This window comes from Cebus imitator, unplaced genomic scaffold, assembly GCF_001604975.1.
Source record: "Cebus imitator isolate Cc_AM_T3 unplaced genomic scaffold, Cebus_imitator-1.0 Scaffold83, whole genome shotgun sequence".
NCBI lineage: Eukaryota > Metazoa > Chordata > Mammalia > Primates > Cebidae > Cebus > Cebus imitator.
Genome location: NW_016107398.1, coordinates 2,977,029 through 2,997,172, shown reverse-complemented (window position 1 = coordinate 2,997,172; position 20,144 = coordinate 2,977,029). Strand labels below are relative to the sequence as shown.

The window sequence follows — 20,144 nt, the reverse complement described above, 5'->3', positions numbered from 1 at the left end:
TTCAGCTTCTATCAATATTGACAGCACATAAACATAGACAACTCAAAGGAAATTACTACAAATGGAAAGTTCCACTTTGAAATGTTTATCCCTGTATTAAGGCCATTAAATGAAATACAATTTTACTTTTTTTCTTTTTCTTTTGAGACGGAGTGTCGCTCTTGTTGCCCCACCTATAGAGCAGTGGCATAATCTCGGCTCACTGCAACCTCTGCCTCCCTGGTTCAAGCTATTCTCCTGCCTCAGCCTCCCAAGTGGCTGGGATTACAGGCACCCGCCATCACGCCCGGCTTTTTTGTATTTTTAGTAGAGATGGGGTTTCACCATCTTGGCCATGCTGGTCTTGAACTCCTGACCTCGTGATCCACCCACCTAGGCCTCCCAAAGTGCTGGGATTACAAGCTTGAGCCACTGTGCCCGGCCACAACTTTACTTTTTAATCTTGCTAAGGAACCAAAGTCACCCTCACTTAGATTAAAGTTCCTAAATAAAAATGTTTCATGTATTTTCGTCTTTGTGATGTTCAAGGTCAGAAAGAATAAACTAACCAGAGGGTATTAAAATAATTGTCTTTTGCTCCATTCCATTCTGTTCACTAGATTTGCATCCTTTTACACGTTTCCAAGAAAGTGATGTAGTAGTTGCATGATCATCTGGCTGCTGTAATAATGTTCCCTATAAACAGTAAAGTTATTTCAAGTTTAGTTTGTTGAACTTTCTTTACAACCATAACTTTGAAATCGGTGTAAATTTAATAACATTATAGGCAGTTTCTTAAATACTACCCTAAATTATTTTAAATTCTTTCTCTTAATATTATGATAAAGTTATTTGCCATCCATTGTGACCAATCTGTCTATAAATACTTCCCAGTTAATTTGGTTTGAAAATATCAGAATGAATTACATCACCATTGACTTATCCCAAAATATAGCAGTTATTTTTTTTTATTTGAGACGGACTCTCAGTCTCTCACCCAGGCTGGAGTGCAATGGCCTGATCTCGGCTCAATGCAACCTCCACATCCTGGGTCAAACGATTCTCCTGCCTCAGCCTCCCAAGTGGCTGGGATGATAGGCATGCACCACCATGCCCAGCTAATTTTTGCATTTTTCGTAGAGACAGGGTTTCACCAAGTTGGCCAGGCTAGTATAGAACTCCTGACCTCAAGTGATCCATGCACCTCAGCCTCCCACAGTGCTAGGATTACAGGCGTGAGCCACTGCACCCAGCCAATAGCAGTTCTTTTAATAAGGCAAAGTAACTTAAAGGGAAGAGAATGAGATTGGTGGTGATACTCAGGGTGGTTTAAGGGAGAACTTCACTTTTTAACTCAAAATACATTGGAATGGAATTGGTTAGAATTTATATACCAAGAATGTATCCATTAAACATTGTATTTTTATAGAACAGTATATACAGAGTAAAAAAACAAAAAACAAAACAAAACAAACAAACAAACAAAAAAAACAAAAAAAACCCAATGTGTAACTTCCGAAAATGTAACATTACTATTTGGAAAAAAGGAATCTCTCTCTCTCTCTGTCTCTCTCTCACACACACACACACACACACATACATACACACACACACACACACACACACACGGAAATAGCACATTAGCTAGAAAAGCAAAACCTACTACCTTCATACTTACAATTCCTACTGCTTGTAAAAGCGAACCATCATGTTCAATTTTTCGCTTTCTCTGAGCATTCTGCAAAGCTAGAATCTTTGGATTTAGTTCTTCCTCAGGAACTGTAGTTCTGAAAAGAAAAAAAAATCTAAATAAAAATATAGTTGTTTTATTTAAGAAAAAAAAATACCCAGTGAGCTCTTTTAAATACCTAATTCCTTAGTTTTCCAATATTAAGCAACGTAATATACGTACGAGAACTTTCCTGATTACTAAAGTTTATCACCTTAAGTCAAAAGCTGGGCCGAGCCAGTGGCTCATGCCTGTAATCCTAGCACTTTGGGAAGCTGAAGCGGGTGGATCACCTGAGGTCAGGAGTTTAAGACCAGCCTGACCAACATGGAGAAACCGCATCTCTACTAAAAATAAAAAAATTAGCTGGGCATGGTGGTGCATGCCTATAATCCCAGCTACTAGGGAGGCTGAGGCAGAAGAACTGCTTGAACTCAGGAGGCGGAGGTGGCAGTGAGCCAAGATTGCACTATTGCACTTCAGCCTGGGCAACAAAAGCGAAACTCTGAAGTCAAAGCTTTATTATTTTTTCTTTTTTTTTGGTGAGACAAGGTCTCACTGTGTCAGCCAGGCTGGAGTGCAGAGACATCATGATCTCTGCTCACTGCAACCAAGCTCTGCCTCCAGGATCAGTGATCCTCCCACCTCTGCCTCTCGAGTAGCTGGGATTATGGCTAATTTATACATATATTTTTGTAGAGACAGGTTTCACCATGTTGCCCAGGCTTGTCTCAAACTCCTGAACTCAAGTGATCCATCCACCTCAACCTCCCAAAGTGTTGGGATTACAGGCGTGAGCACCTGGCATTCAAAGCTTAATTTTTAGCAGAACATTTTCTATACTATGTGTATCCTTATTTTATAAAACAGAGCCAAACACAACTAAATTGACATTGTAGAGTCAAAACAGTTAAATATTATCCTTTTATTCCACCTAATATATCAATGTAGTGATATTGTTGGGACTATTAAAATACAAGATCAGTTTCACATCTGTATAGTGTTTTCAGTTTGTGAAACATTTCAAGTTCATTGGTTCATTTTAACCTTACTCAGGTTCTCAAGATAGATAAGACAGGCATATCATATCCTTTTTATAAATGAGAACCCCGTGGCCTATAGGGTAACTTTCCCAAAGTCCTACTGCTCACTAGTTGCAGATATGGAAGTACACTCTAGGTCTCCATATACACACCTCCTGTCCCCTGCTCTTACCACTCTGCTATTTTGCCCTCCATATTAATCTGGTTATCAAACATGAACTATATATATCTAACATTAATAAATAGTGAAGAACCGTTCTAATGAGTTAAGTGCATCAGCTTTGTTATACTATTTTGACTTTTCAAGACCCCCCACAACCAAATGCATAATCATAAAGATTCCTTGCTGTTCCAGATAGTTAAGAGTGCCAAATAGATGAGTAATCTAACTGCTCTCTTATTTTGCAGTTTTCTTTAATTTTTTAAAAATTCTATAAACCTTCTATTATACAGGCAGGTTTTAAAAACTCTTATAAACATATATTGTCTTTATGAAATGTAACTCAGTCTATTATGAAAACATCATTGTAGTACTAATAGTACTTAGTAGTTATGCTTTTAATGGTTTATCTTTAATCCTAAAGCTTTAAGTCTCCTGGTTTGGTACAGCACTTTGATTATATAAATAATTACCCACGAGGTAGGAAAAAACACTTCCATGTATTTTTGAGGTTCCTTTCATGAAAGTTTTCAGTGCATGTCACATTGGAACTGATGTTTAAAAAGAATTGCTAAAGTGACCTTATGTGTCAGGTGTTCAGAAAACTGGATACCCATCCTCTGTAGCTAACAGTAAACTGTAAATGATAAGTGACTGTCATTTATATTACTGTATTCATGCATCTGTCAGTCCAACAACCATTTTTTTTTTCTGAAATAGAGTTTTGCTCTTGTCGCCCAGGTTGGATTGCAATGGCATGATTTCAGCTCACTGCAAGCTCCACCTCTCTGGTTCAAACAATTCTTCTGCTTCAGCCTCCCAAGTACCTTGGATTACAGGCACCTGCCACCACACCCAGCTAATTTTTGTATTTTTAGTAGAGACAGGGTGTCACCATGTTGGCCAGGTTGGTCTCAAACTCCTGGCCTCAGGTGATCCACATGCTTCAGCCTACCAAAGTGTTGAGATTACAGGCTTGAGCCACCACGCCCTGCCCCAACAACCATTTATTGAGGAAGTACTACATGTTAGGTCATGAGCTAAGTATTAGTATCACTAAAATGCCCAAGACACTATAATTGCCCTAGTGGAGCTCAGAGTAAAAACTGAGTGACACAGTAAGTTATAAAAGAATGTAAAGTAGTACTTCTGAGTTCATCTAAAGTCCCGAGATCTTTTCCTCGCTTAGGGAAAAGACCTCTCCCAGCACTATAGGTCAAGGTGAGAATGCTGGGCAGGGAAAAAAACCTATGTGCTCTGGCTGTAACAGTGGTTCTTTCCTATTGATAGTGATATCTGGCTCAGTCTAGACAGAGTAGCAATCATTTCCCTCTAGCACACACTTATAAGGTAAAACGTATTTCTTCTAGCTATAGCCTCAAACTTAAAATATGTGAAATCCCCTTGCCAATTATATACAGGAAGTATAACTTAAAAATTGGGTCACGTCCATATGTTTGTCTGAACTAGCTCCATAGAAGTAATGTCATAAGTCATACTTAGATTCCTGGTGTAGAGTTCAAAAACCTACATAGCCTGCAAAATATATATATATATATAGCTAATGTTCTACAAATATGTAATGAAAAATAAAAGCAACTTTAATATAAGTAACTCTAATAAAATTTTGAAAGAGGTGCTTGTAAGTATCTATATTGAATGCTAAAGATGGAAGGCTCAATTTGGAATGTGCAATTGGAAATAACCCTTAAATTGGAAGGGCTTTTCTTCAGATAAGCTTAAAGAAAGAGCTCTAAGCAATGGAAGCATCTGCCGGGCCTAGTGGCGCAGGCCTGTAACCCCAGCACTTTGGGAGGCTGAGGCAGGCGGATCACCTGAGGTCAGGAGTTCCAGACCAGCCTGCCAACGTAGTGAAAACCCGTCTCTAATAAAAAATAAATAAATAAATAAATATTTAAAAAAAAAAAAAAAGAAATGGAAACATCTAAGTATCGAGGGTAGTTAACTAGTTTAATTTAAACAACTGCAAGAAGTATATCTGATTACAGAACTTCCTGAGCTGGATTTCATTTTAAAGGTGTCAGAAGACTCTCTTACATTTAGATAGGTAATTTTAGAATTTATAATTATTTTGGAAAAAATACATGAGGTTAATTTAGAAAGTTCTTTGAGTGCTTAAGACTTTGTCTTAGAGCATATACATCAGAAAGTTTGCTATACATTTAGAAATTATGTACTATCACATACATTTTCTCAAAAATAATAAAAGAGCTATAACTTGAATATTACACATAAATACCTTTGACTCAAAGCGACAGATAACACGTTAGGGCTTCTTGGATGAGACTTTTCTGTCTGTTCTATGACTCCTTTTCCTGCTCTGTTTGGTGAGGCTGTCCGACTTTGAGTATCTCTATATGGTGATGATGTGGCACTAGTAGTTTCTTTATGTATGTGGGTAGGAGATGGAGATGCAATCAATATTTTAATGTCTTCCATACGGTCTTTTGTCACTGTTTTTAATTCATCAGTAGTGGTAGTGGTGGCATTAGCAGTAAGTTCTTGTATCTGAGTCTGCTGGAATACGGTAACTGTGCTTTGAGGGCTTGCACTTTCAGGGCTTGCAGAACTGCTTTCTAACGGTGACAACTGATCGAAGGAACGTAACTGAAAGTCATCATCCATTGGGATATAGGGAGCTAACATCTCCAAGTCTAAATCGGTGTCCTTTAAAACAGCAAATACATGAGTTTTTACAATGGCCACACTTTATAAATAATAAACAAGTTAAAGTCACTTTAGAATAAAAATTAATGAAATTTAATATAAAACGAAGTTCATATACCTGAGTAGAAAATGGGTTCTTCGCTTCTGTGTCTTCGGCAAAAAGCTTTTCTACCAATTCCAACTTGAATTCGTTGACCATATCACTATCCACATAAAAACAATATTCACTGGGACTGTTAGGCTGTAAAAAGAATATGTTTAGTTTTTCCTGAAAAAGCCTCCATATACTTTGCTAGTTTTCAAACTAGATCTCAGAAAAAACAAACACACAACCAAGTCCATCGTGTTTATCAAATTTTTTTTTTTTTCTTTTTTGTTTGAGATGGAGTTTCGCTCTTGTTACCCAGGCTGGAGTGCAATGGTGCGATCTCGGCTCACCGCAACCTCCGTCTCCTGGGTTCAGGCAATTCTCCTGTCTCAGCCTCCTGAGTAGCTGGGATTACAGGCACGCGCCACCATGCCCAGCTAATTTTTTGTATTTTTAGTACAGACGGGGTTTCACCATGTTGACCAGGATGGTCTCGATCTCTTGACCTCGTGATCCACCCGCCTCGGCCTCCCACAGTGCTGGGATTACAGGCTTGAGCCACCGCGCCCGGCATGTTTATCAAATTTTATCTAACTAGGCCGGCATGGTGGTCCATGCCTGTAATCCCAGCACTGGGATGCTGAGGCAGGTGGATCACAAGGTGAGGAGATCAAGACCATCCTGGCCAAAATGCTGAAACCCTGTCTCTACTAAAAATACAAAAATTAGCTGGGTATGCTGGCACGCGCCTGTAGTCCCAGCTACTCAGGAGGCTGAAGCTTGAACCCGGGAGGCCGAGGTTGCAGTGAGCTGAGATCACACCACTGCACTCCAGCCTGGGCAACTGAGTGAGGCTCCATCCCAAAAAAAAGAAAAAAAGTTTAACTAGTGAAAAAAGTGACATTTTGAAGCTTATACTGGTAACTAATTTTGCCAATGTACATATTTCTGACTATGTAATATAACATCATTTCTAAAATTAAAAGAAACATCTTATTCTAAAGAATAAAACCTATTTGATAATTTACATCCCACAATGGTACCTAACTGACCAATTAACTAGATGCTACATTCACTGGAATTTACCTATGAAATGAGAAGGCACATTCCTACGTCGATTGAGCTACCTAAAAATCTCACAGCTACTGTTGAGGGTAGGAGTAGAGACTTCAGTGCTTTTACCTGCATACACCTGAATGAATGTACATTATTACTATTTTAAGAGTTCTGGCAAGAATTTTAACAAAAAACTATAGCTGTGTATTCTAAGCAAGGACTTTTGCTTTATCATTCTATTATTTTTGTTAGATTTACTTTTGTTAGACAAAAACCAAAATGAATCAAACGTTTTTTTTGTGCTACGTAAATTAAGCAAGCAGGGCATAGGAGATGCTCCTTTACCAGAAGGCTATGAGATGTCAAATCTCCTACTCTTAGCTTGCCAGTTTTATTCAACAAATATTTAATGTAGAATTATTTACCACTTATTAAAGCTTATTTATGCCTCATTTATCAAGTTATAGTGTTCAGATCTAAGTTACCCTATTCCTTAGTATATTTTTAAATGTAGGAAGTCCTGAAATGAATCATTCTAGATTTAGAAATAGAGCCCTGTGTGACATCTCTAGTCTTGGTCAGTCCAGCCTTTAAAGATTATTTTTGTTGTGTTTTATAGGACAATTAATATCAAGACAGATCCAGAATAAAAAAGACCAGTTACTAAGTATTTATTTTATGTAAGCCTTGTTATTTTATGTTATACTTAAAGAAAATTTCAAAATAGTGATGGAAACTGGACTAAACTAGACAAAGAATTTATAAGGTCCTTTCCCATGTAAACCCTGTTAAGCCTATTGTTACCAGACAATACCCCAACTTAAAGGTGTAATGGGCCAGGCAGGCATGGTAGCTCACACCTGTAATCGTAGTACTTTGGGAGGCCAAGGTTGGAGGATCGCTTGAGCTCAGGAGTTTACAACCAGCCCGGGCAACATAGTGAGAACCCCAAATCTACAGGGGAAAAAAAAAAAAAGGTTAAAAAATTAGGCATGGTGGTGTGGGCCTGTAGTCTCAGCTATTCGAGAGGCTGAGGTGGGAAAATCACTCGAGCCTGGGAGGCTGAGGCTGCAGTGGGCTGTGATTGTACCACTTCACTCCAGCCTGGGTGACAGTGAGACTTTGTCTCAAAAAAAAAAACCTACAATAAAACAAACGAACAAAAAAATCAAAAAGGTAACAGGTATAGGCTGTGGCTACATTGAGCACACTTAGTACTAGTCTAAAATGTCCAAATTCAAGACGTTTTTGTCCTACTGATATAAATAATAGGGAAACAATGTATGTTTCACCTTTTGGTTTATATTATGCTAGTTTCTTCCCAAGTTCCTATCTTTGAGCCTGAAACATGTGCTGAGGTCTAAGTTAAGCAATAGCTCTTGCAATAATTTTAAAGTGCTAAAATTCAAACACACACACACACAAATGTAATTTGTGGTTCAAATTAGTGCTTCAATCAAACTTATAATTATATACAATCTTGAATGTTAAAATCTGAAAGTTGTCCCTTTCCGATTATATCATGACACCTACCTCAGGTGAACTTTGTCTAGTGCTTCCATCAGAAGGACTGGGTGGCTGATCCTGAATCTGGGGCATGGTAAAAGAAAGTTCCAGTGACTCTGGATTTGGTTCTAATTTTAATGCAACTTCTTGATTCAGTGCAGGGTCAGCACTACTTCGAAGTGGCTTTGGAGTTTCAGAGGTGGCTAATGGAGACATTGACAAATTGATATTCTGTAATTTTTCATTGGATGAGGGGAGCATTACATCATTATACAATGGTACTTCCTCAAGTTGCTGGTCATCAGTTTCTGTGTCTGCAGAGAAAAAATATGAGTCAATCTAAAGTATACAAATATTTTTTTTTCACTCAAGACAGAGTCTTGCTCTGTTGCCCAAGATGGAGTACAGTAACACTATCTTGGCTCACTGAACTTCTGCCTCCTGGGTTCAAGCAATTCTCCTGCCTCAACCTCCCGATTAGCTGGGATTACAGGCACATACCACCATGCCCAGCTAATTTTTGTATTTTTAGTAGAGACAGGTTTTCACCATGGTGGCCAGGCTGGTCTCAAACGTCTAACCTTAAGTAATCTATCCGTCTTGGCCTCGTTAAGTACTGGGATTATAAGCATGAGGTACCACACCCGGCCAAAAGGATTTTAACATACAAAAAATGTATACAATTCATCAAACAATAAAATGTTACCAAATTTTCCTTCATCAGAAAGTTTACCAATATTACAGTATAATCATAAATCTGGATTATCTTTCCAATCCACTAATAATACCTCCTCTTAATCTATATGGTATAAAAGACAAAAGGCAATACTAACCATTTTATATATTAAAATGTTCTCTACTTTAAAATTGCAGTTTTCATCTTCAGTGTTTGATGTTATGGTATGACTATCCTTTAATGCAACAATGCCTACTTCCATATAACTCTGCTAAACTAGAGAAAATCTGACAGCAGGATACAGAAATAGCAGAGTAGCCAGGAAAAATTTATGTGGGAAGAATAAATGCCGTAAGGACACTTTAAAACACAATTTCCAACCAAAAGCAAGAATGGTAAGAAATTACGGAGGCAAAATATTTAAGCAAACCAACATATTAGCCTGCAATGTCCAAATGATTACCAACAAAAAACGTCAAAGTAACATTTAGTCGAAATGAGGCATGCAGCAAAAGTTTAGGGAATTAACAAAATAATTACTCACCATTGCTGCCAAAATCTAAAGATATGATTGTGTCTCCAGCAGCTGGGGCCAGCAAAGTTAAAGCATCAGGTTCCTTCTTAAGTTTATCAAAGAGGCTACTTGTATCTTCTGATTCAACTTTGGTGAATAGCTGAGTCATTTTCATATCTGAAGATTCAACCGGTTTAAGGACACATTCTGTTTGTTGAAGGGAGAAAATCAAGTCGTGCTGAATAATACCACTGTCAAAACAAGAGAAATTAGTAATTCATAAATGAGCATTTGACACCATGATGGGAAGGGGAACTGTGAAATGGTCTCTTAAGAAATTCTGCTTTATGGACAGGAACATTTTAAGATTTCTTGAGATGCATGATCTCTCATGCACAATTTGTCACATTTAGGGTTTTAAAATGCTAATATGAAATGAAGACCCAATAAAATTCACAGTATGCAGCCATAAAAAAAGAATGAAATCATGTCCTTTGCAGCAACATGGATGCAGCTAGAGACCATATCCTAAAATAATGGAGGAATGGAAAACCAAATGCTGCATGTTCTCACTTATAAGTGGGAGCTAAACACTGGGTTACCTGTAGACATAAAGATGACATCAATAGACACTGAGGACTTCCAGGGGAGAGGGGCAAGGGTGGTTGAACAGCTGTTGGGTATTATGCTCACTACCTGGGTGACAGGATCAACTGTACCACAAACCTCAGTATCACATGATATACCCACGTAACCTACGCATGTATCCCCTGAATAAAAAATAAAAGCTGAAATTAAAAAAAAAATTCCCAGTACAAGATATTTTGACTAATTTCAGTTAAGAATTTCAGATGTTGAGGCTTGGCGTGGTGGCTCATGCCTGTAATCCCAGCACTTTGGGAGGCTGAGGTGGGTGAATTACTTGAGCCTAGGAGTTCAAGACCAGCTTGGCCACCATGGCAAAACCCGTTTCTGCAGGGCACAAGAATGGCTTGAGCCTGGGAGGTGAAGGCTGCAGTGAACCAAGATTGTGCCACTGCACTCTAGCCTGGGTGACCTAGGTCAGAGTAAGGAAAATAATAATTTGGTAGAAATGTGAAAGTAAAATAAAATTTAGTTAATATTTATAATCTTATCTTCCTATAAATGAACAGAGTATCCAAAAAGAATTACTATTTGTTTCCCAAAAATGTTTATTTCTCAAACTTACCTCACAACATAATTTACACACACAATGCACTGTGGTTGAGAGTTCTTGGTGTTATATATGACAGTTGCTTGAGTTTCAACCCAGACATATCCACCTCTTTTGGCAAGCATCCTGTACTGTCCTGTGGTGACTTGTCCTTTAGTAAACACTAGGGGGAAAATAAAAAAGAATCATGCAGAGAAAATATTGTCCCTTTGACTTTTCAATTAAATGAACAGATACTGAATGTTGATCATTGTTTTAGAAAACAGATGTGTATTCAGTGGAATCAGTTGTAACTGCTTAAATTGAGACAGTATGTCACAGGATAGCTGAAAATATACCCATTTCCTTTTTCAAACCCTCTAAATAAAACTCCTTTGTTGCCAATGAGCTAAGTGAAGAGTTCATGAGTACACAATCTTCAGCGACTGAAATTCCTTTAATAACTTAGGTTGAAAATGTCAGATTAGAGAAGAATCAATAACCTTTTTCAAGAAATGGTGATGCTGTAACTTTAAATTCTGATTACAGTTTCCAGACAAAGATGATTTTTTTTTTGAGATGGAGTTTTTTTTGCTCTTGTCGCCCAGGTTGGAGGGCAGTGGTACTATCCTGGCTCACTGCAACCTCTGCCTCCTGGGTTCAAGCGGTTCTCCTGCCTCAGCCTCCTGAGTAGCTGAGATTACAGGTATGTGCCACTATGCCCAGATAATTTTTTGTATTTTTAGTAGTGACGGGGTTGCACCGTGTTAGCCAGGATGGTCTCAATCTCCTGACCTGATGATCTGCCCGCCTCAGCCTCCCAAAGTGCTGGATTACAAGCATGAGCCACTGCACACAGCCTACATTGATGTTTAAATTAATCTACAGGTCCCCATTCAAAGGTCTTGGGTTTCTTTCAAAGGTAAGTTTAATTCAAGCTTCGATTATTAAGGACTCATTTTTATGGGCAGGTACAGTGGCTCACATCTATAATCCCAGCACTATGGGAGGCCGAGGTGGGTGGATCACTTGAGGTCAGGAGTTCGAAACCATCCTGGCCAACATGGTGAAACCACATCTCTACTAAAAATAGAGAAATTAGCCAGGCGCGGTGGCACATGCCTGTAATCCCAGCTACTAGAGAGGCTGAGGCAGAAGTTGCACTGAGCCAAGATCACGCCGCTGTACTCCAGCCTGGGTGACAGAGTGAGATCCTATCTCAAAAGAAAAAAATAAAATGAAATAAAATAAATAAATAAAATAACCAAGAGTATAACTGGATTGTTTGTCACATAAGATAATGCTTGAGGTTTTAGGTACTCCATTTATCCTTATAAATCGCATCGCATGCCTATATCAAAATAATTCACGTAACCTAAAAATATACATACCTATGTACCTATTAAAATTTTTGAAAAGTGATACTTATTACCACATGTGCATGATGTCCACCACCTTCACATTCATTGATTGTACAAATATTTTCTAAGTGCCTTTTATATACCACTCTTTTTCTGAGTATTTATGTGAATTCTGAAAATTATGCTATTCAATACTCTATAATATTTGGCTTTTCAAAAGTCTTTGTACTTAAAATGCCAGGAAGTTTCATCTGTGATTAAATGATTCTATTTTTACTATTTGTTGCAACAAATACAAAACATAAAATGGCCAAGATGTCTACTGAATAGGCCTGTTAACACATTTTGTCTAGGAAAACTGGGTACATTTTAACCAGAGAATTAGATGGGTAGCCAAACTGTAGAGAGGCTCCAACAGTTAAATAATTAGAGTATCTCTTGAGTTCTTCCATTGTACTTACTATCATGATGAGTTTTGGTCAGATGATCAGAGTCTAAAGCATGATAATATTCATAAATTGAGCGGCCTAAAAGTTCTTCTGGCTCATATCCCATCAATTCGGTAATTCTGTTAGTAAAAAATACAAGATTTAAGAAAAAAAGGGAGATACTAACTGATAAAAATTTTTCTTCTCCCAAGTTAACTAATAGGCATTCATCTTACAGATAAGTGAATTTTCAAAAATAAAGAGCATCCGCCTTTGCTTACAATAAATTTACACCTCACCTTTAGTAGCTCTATTATTAAATTATATGTTATTAAATGCAACACCACACATTTCTTTAAGTCTTCGAGGTTCATCTGGTTATTTAACTCTTTTATCCTCTTCACCCAAACTTATTACCTATTTTTATCACATCTCATTATACACACTTTTGGTAACAAGGCAGGGTATTAATAAACAGACAAGAAGTACTACTAAATTAAATGGTAAAAGTTGTAAAGGTAGTCACTGACAATTTAAAATGTAGATAAAATCTATAACATTATTTTTTCATAAAGCCAAATTCTTTATGGAGTAGCTGTTAAGCCCCTAGGCAATGCCTGACTTTGGGAGATCAATAGCCACTACACAATTCTAATATCATCAACCAAAGAGTATCTACACTAAATGGAAACTAAAGGAATTACGTTGGTTTTAGAAGATGCTCTTGTACTTAGTTTTTGACATCACATGAAATTATGGGAATAATTTCATACAAAACATTATTTCAAATGAAAATAGACTGGAAGACAATCTAGTTACTCTATCTAGCTTACTGGCAGAGACTAGACCTTTATTTAGGACACAGACTAGATCTTATTCTCTGTAACCAGTGTGAAATGGCAACTATGACATGAGAAAGAGAAAGCTATCTTCTTAGTACCATTCTGAACAGAAATACTCATCTGAAGTTTTTTTTTTTTTTTTTTGAGACGGAGTTTCACTCATGTTACCCAGGCTGGAGTGCAATGGCGCGATCTCGGCTCACTGCAACCTCCGCCTCCTGGGTTCAGGCAATTCTCCTGCCTCAGCCTCCTGAGTAGCTGGGATTACAGGCACGCACCACCATGCCCAGCTAATTTTTTGTATTTTTAGTAGAGACGGGGTTTCACCATGTTGACCAGGATGGTCTCGATCTCTTGACCTCGTGATCCACCCGCCTCGGCCTCCCAAAGTGCTGGGATTACAGGCTTGAGCCACCGCGCCCGGCCCATCTGAAGTCTTTCTAGGAGGAAACGTGAGTTAAACTTCTAGATTATCAGCCTTTAGATTTCAGAGGACTTTCTTACTGAGGTGCAAGCAAACCTTATGTTAACATGCTTTATGTCAAAAAAACTCTACCTAACTACAGGAAGGACATAGGCAAGATATTCTATAAAGGTATAAAAGTAACACTGCTTGTGTTCTTACACTTAAAAGGCAAGATCTTCCATAGTTTATTGCAAAATAAATACATAAATGAAAAGCTGATTTGCCAAAAACCAAACCAAACTCAACTTAAACCCTCACTCAATTCTTTACAAAGGGACATCTGTAAACACAGCAACACCAGGTGGCAGCATTATAAAGGAAAACTTGTTTTTAATCAATATCAGTCATATTTCTTGAAATCATGCTTTAAAAAATAATTTTAATTGGTCTTATATTTTTCTATTTAAATAAAATTCCTATGGAATTAAAAACTTTTTCACTATTCAAATCTTAATATGCCTACGTGTGCCTGGCATTATTCTAGGCATGAAAATGCTAAGACAAAACTGAACACGTGGCTAATCTTGCAATAGATGTGCTGGTACTACTTAGGAAATAATAAGATAAATAGAGTGATGAGAATCTGTTCCAGGAATCAGAGAAATCAATCGCATCCATGCAAAGGATTGGTAGAATGAGGAACAGCCTCTTATAGAAGACTTATGACTAGAGAGAGACAAAGGAAAGGCAAAACCACTTTCAGGGAAAAGGTATAGTATAAGCAAAAGAATTTTAAAAATGCTTAACATGGTACAGGTAACAAAGATTCTATAATATGGTTAGCGGAGACAGATCAGATAATGCTGAAGAGGTAGGTAGGGGGATCAGATTAATGACAGTCTTGCTTATATTGTCGTAGGAAGCTCTGATTTAATCTGATGTCAATCAATGCTTCTCAATTTGAGTTATGTCTATCACTAAGAGATGCCAAGAAGTGAAAAATAAACTGTATATGCTTTCCCTGAAGGTCAATTTTACACATATTGAAGCAAGAAAGGTGAAGTTAATATAACTTTAGAGAATTAAATAGGTTCCATCCTGTACCAAAGAGGTGGGGGTGTCCAGAAAATATGATCAAAAAGTGTTTTTAATGGACTAGGAAACCTGTGATCTAAAGCAGTATACCACTCATTTGTTTTGAGGCAGAACTGTTCTACTTTGTACCATAAACACAGTAGATACTCAAATAATTTAAATGAATTATTCCTCAGTACAGTAAATAGCAGCTACTTGTGGAATATTTTGGATTTTAGGAGCTGATATGTTAGACTTTCTTAAAATTGAGCAAAATTTTTTTCTACAGCTTTGTTCTCAGGAGTTATAGATGTGAGAAGTTCCTGTAAAGAGCTCTAAACCAGAAAATAACAGTCTGCTGGTCAAACTCAAAACTGTCTTGGTTGATCTATAAGCTGGCTATCTTTACTGTTAACTCCCATCGTGATCATTTTCCTAATTTTCTGTTATAACTAGAGGAGAACGCTACTCCCTTTCTCATTTTTGCCCCATTACCTTCCTTTCTCCCTGGCCCCCACCTCTACTTTGTTACCTTAAGATTTCAAAAAAAATAAAAAATAATTCCTCAAAATAGGATGGACATCTCTGTTCCATCATACATTGACATGAATACTGGCAGTAAACACCTTAAAATAGTACTTAGCTTTTCTATATTCATTTTCTTAAAGTTGACACGCCCTAGGCATTCAATAGACTCCTTTAATCCTTACAACAGCCTTCTGAGGTATGAACTCCCAGGCTGAGGTGCAGTGGCGTGATCTCTGCTCACTGTAACCTCCGCATCCCGGGTTCAAGCAATTCTCCTGCCTCAGCCTCCTGAGTAGCTGGGATGACAGACATGTGCCACCACACCCTGCTAATTTTTGTATTTTTAGTAGAGATGGGGTTTTACCATGTTGGCCAGGCTGGTCTCAAACTCAGGACCTCAGGCGATCTGCCTGCCTTGGCCTCCCACAGTGCTGAGATTACAGGCATGAGCCACTGCACCCAGCCATGACTATTTTATAGATAAGGAACGTGATTTTTACAATAGTTAAGTACCAAGGCAAGGGCCACATTATAAGTATCAGAGATGCAAGCCATGAGTGCATCTAAAATTATGTGATTCCAAAGACATTGCTCTGTCATATTTCCTTGTCCAATGGGGTGGGGGTTTCTTGTCTACTTTATATTATGGTAAGTGCTGAAAATTGGTTTTCTCATAACATCTTCAAGTTAATATTAAGAAGAAACTGATGCTCACAGACAAGAACTAAGAACTAACATGTCCAAGATCATTTGGATATAGGCAGCAAAGCCAAGATTTGGCAGTCAGGCTACAGAACCTATGCCCCCTTCAGCTACTGTATTATACAGGTATTGATCGACTTACGACCTATGCAACGTACGACCATTCGACTTTACGACCACAATCACTAGCCACGACTGCTCCGCATCGCAAACGTTGCCCAGCTGGGCGTACGACAGTGCGGATCAGCTTCCGGCAGCACTACCATCTCCGCGTGCATATAGCCTACTCAACTTAACGACCAAATCGTGTTACGACCGGTCTGTCGGAACCAATCGTGGTTGTAAGTCGAGCACTACCTGTATAGCCTTACAGTAAAAAATGAGACAAGCACTACAATAGTAGAGTAAATGCTACAAAAGGTATGTACAAGGAACAGTGCAGTTTCTTCTGGAAGGAACAGGGAAAGCTCTACAAAGGAGTAGACGCTCTTGGAAGGTAAGTATGTGTTGGGAAGTGAAGAAAACTTTATTACAGAATAGGAAAGAAAGTAGTGCAAAAGAACTAAAAAAGTGGTCCCCAACCTTTCTGGCACCAGGGACAGGTCGTGGAAGACAATTGTTCCACGGATAGGCGTGGGATGGTTTCAGGATGAAACTGTCATCAGGCACTAGTTGAGTTAGGTTTTCACAAGGGATGCACAAACTAGATCCCTCGTGTACAGTTCACAATGGTTTCCCACTCCTGTAAGAATCTAATGCTGCCTCTGATCTGACAGGAGGCGTAGCTCAGGTGGGAATGCTCATCACCACTCACCTGTTATGCAGTTGGGGTCCTAACAGGCTGTGGACCAGTACTGGGGTTAGGGGACCCCTGCATTAAGACATTAAAACAGCATGGGGAACTTTCTAGCTATAGGGTGGTGGGGGCCACATCAGAATAAGTGGTGACCCTTCCTCCTGATTAATATAGAAAAATTGATAAGGACCAGATTATAAATATCTTTTTTTTGCCATGCTAAGTTTAGATTTTATTGTGTAGGTCTATTTGTCTTTCAGTCTTTTAAAATGCACATCTTTTTTTGATAAATGAAAATTTACTTCCCTCATCTATTATTTTTATAAACAATTTTGTGTGCAAAGATGAAGGGAAGCATTTGAGGCATTTTTAACAAGAGAGTGACATGATCTGATTTTCACATTAGGACACCCACTTTCTGGCAACTTGGATGAAAGATTACAAGGGTACAAATCTGTTGGCAAAAAGGCAGCTAAGCCAACAGCTCAAGTCAAAGGTAATAATGAGCTAATGAATTCAGTGGCAGGAGTGCAAGGATGGAAAGGAGGAAATGGATCAAGAGATATAAGTGGATAGTAAATCTGTGAGATTTAGAGATCAACTATACGTAGAAAATGAAGGTAAAAGAAAAGTTAAAGATGACTTCCAAAGTTTTGCTGGAGTCACGTGTACATGGTGGTGTATTAACTACGAGGTAAGTGTTATACGAAGAAAAGCAGTTTTTGATGATGTTTTTTGGAGCAGTAGTGGTACAGTTCAATTACAGAAATATTTAGTTTACAATACAGAAGAATATCCAGATACAAATAGTAAGCTGGCATTAAATAGAATTAGTTACAAAAAGAAATGTGAGAAATGGCGATAGAAACCATGGGCAAGGTTGAAGCTTTTCAGGGAAGATATATAGGATGATGAGATATACAAACACTTGGCTTTCTAGTTCCCAACCTAAGGTAATCTATCTTTGCTCAAAATATACACTGTTATGTCTTTGAAATTCTCTCTTAACAGAGCCCCTATTGGGGGGAAAAAATAGCACTTAGTAAAGTAAGCATTCACAGTACAGTTAAGTGTTCAATAAATGTGGCTGAATTAATTTACAAAGTTAATCTAATATTAGTAAGTTCTAGGATGTATCATTCTGTTCAATTTAGTAGAAAGCATAGTTTAAAACTGAGTTGTTGTTTTTTTTTTTTTTTTTTGAGATGAAGTCTCACTCTGTTGTCTAGGCTGGAGTGTGGTGGTGCAATCTCTGTTCACTGCAACCTCCACTTCCCAGGTTTAAGTGATTCTCCTGCCTCAGCCTCCCGAGTAATGCCTGCCACCATGCCCAACTAATATTTGTATTTTTAGTAGCGACAGGGTTTCACCACATTGGCCAAGGCTGGTATCAAACTCCTGACTTCAAGTGATTCACCCTCCTCAGCCTCCCAAAGTGCTGGGATTACAGGTGTGAGCCACCACACATGGCCAACATTAAATCTTTACTACGGTGAATATTCAATAATGCTGTAGACTAATTAAAAATTTCAAATTCACATTTTAGATCTAATTTACCTTTCATCACAATAAGAAAATTTCATGTCCAGGCTGTGTCGACTGAGAAAAGTCTTGCTATCTAAAGGAATTTCAATATTTGATGGGTGAGGAATGGGTTCACAAATCAGCACCAAACAGGTCATAGGTGGTTTCTTATACCCACACTGAGGTTGGTTACTGTTGGTATCATATACATGAATATGGCCTGTGCAGTGTAATACCTGTGTATGAAGAAGAAAACAAAACATTTAAAAAAATGTATTTACAATGCTGGGGGAAAAAAAGCAGAGACGAGCAGTTGAGTCTGATACGGCCAGTATGCTTTGATAAATTTTACTGTCACTGGTAAATTAACCTTGTTTTCAAAATCAATAAATGTTTTTCCTATGATACCACCTATGACCTACTTCCTGCCCAGGCCTATAAATTACTCTTTAAAAAATTCCCCTCGGATAAAGTCTAGGCTGTCTTTTCATTCATCTCATCATCTGGCTGTTTGATAGTTATTTCTTGCTCTGATGACTATGTTTTAACACTGAACAAAGACACAAAACAATGATTAATAGAAAATTAAGCCCTATCAGGATTCAAATATTGGGTGGTTGGCAAAGCCAACTGATTAGATAAGGCTGGTATACCAGTGCCACAATTCACATAATTTAAGTTTGTGCCTCAAATTGGCAAATTACTATATGGTTCTGGATTTTGGAGATCACATGCAAATCAGCTGAAAGTATAAATGTTACATATATAAACACCAAGGAACTGTAAACTTTCCCTCACAATTCTAAAGTTATCTTAATACTACAATGTCTATGTATAAATAAAGTGTATCATCAATCACAAATCATTTTCACTTACCTTCCATGTTGCAGACTTTATGTTCATAGTTCTCCCTCGGCTAGTTAAGGTACACTTCATTCTGAGAAAAAAGCTTCGCTGTGTGTTTTGTTCTTTACCCTTTTTCACAGGGCCTAATGAAAGCATGAAATAAATTTTTAAAGCAAGTAAATATACAAATTTGTTACAATGTAAGTAGAAAAGTACCCACCACCTAGATCAACTGAATACCTGTTCAATTAAAAGTCTCAGCATGAACACAGTTAATTCATTCCCCTTTTACCCACTCCAGCACACCCATGAAATCTGACATACACTACTCAGTAGCAGTGATTCCCTGAGCTGGCTGAAAGATAATCAATATTTGGGATAACAGTTAATCATTCAAGCCAGTAAGCTTAGTCAAACTACAAAGAAATATAAAAACGTTATGAGTTTGCTCTATAACTGTGTTATTGGTACACAAGAATGCCTAAACAAAGAACTTCAATAAACTCTTCCTATGATTTCCTGAATGTGTTAGCTCGATTTCTAATAAGCATTCTATGTATTTATAGAACCTTTAAAACAGCAACTTTCTTTTTTAACAGCAAATAACATTTTTACATGTCTTATTTTTTCCACCTTAATTTATGTAGTAAACAAGACAGGAAATTATTTCTACTTTGTTACTACGAGAAAACACCAGCAGACCAAATGACTTATCAAAAGCTACAGAAATAGGCCCGGCACAGTGGCTCAGGCCTATAATCCTAGCACTTTGGGGAGGCTGAGGAAGGAGAATCACTTGAATTCAGGAGTTCGAGACCAGCCTGTCAACATGGTGAAACCCCGTCTCTACTAAAAATACAAAAATTAGCTGGGCATGATAGCGGGCACCTGTAATTCCAGCTATGTGGGATATGGAGACAGGGGAATCACTTGAACCTGGGAGGTGGAGGTTGCAGTGAGCTGAGACTGTGCCACTGTACTCTAGCCTGAGTGACAGAATGAGAATTCATCTCAAAGAAAAAAA

The 20,144-nt window shown here is 38.0% G+C and overlaps 1 protein-coding gene across 5 annotated transcripts in view; it reads right to left on the bottom strand.

Moving 5' to 3' along the window:
* Positions 1–20,144, bottom strand: part of HIF1A (hypoxia inducible factor 1 subunit alpha) — a 55,931-nt gene that overhangs the window by 1,831 nt on the left and 33,956 nt on the right. For 3 of the 5 annotated variants that reach the window (XM_017533944.2, XM_017533942.1, XM_017533947.2), the window contains exons 5-14: positions 19,151–19,263; positions 18,308–18,510; positions 12,436–12,542; positions 10,650–10,797; positions 9,470–9,690; positions 8,277–8,563; positions 5,718–5,840; positions 5,172–5,599; positions 1,658–1,766; positions 549–675 (exon numbers count right to left, since the gene is read on the bottom strand). In XM_017533944.2, coding sequence (XP_017389433.1) covers positions 549–675; positions 1,658–1,766; positions 5,172–5,599; positions 5,718–5,840; positions 8,277–8,563; positions 9,470–9,690; positions 10,650–10,797; positions 12,436–12,542; positions 18,308–18,510; positions 19,151–19,263 — 1,866 coding nt within the window. The remainder of the gene's footprint in view (positions 1–548; positions 676–1,657; positions 1,767–5,171; positions 5,600–5,717; positions 5,841–8,276; positions 8,564–9,469; positions 9,691–10,649; positions 10,798–12,435; positions 12,543–18,307; positions 18,511–19,150; positions 19,264–20,144) is intronic. The other 2 variants (XM_017533946.2, XM_017533945.2) reach the window with 1 other exon arrangement.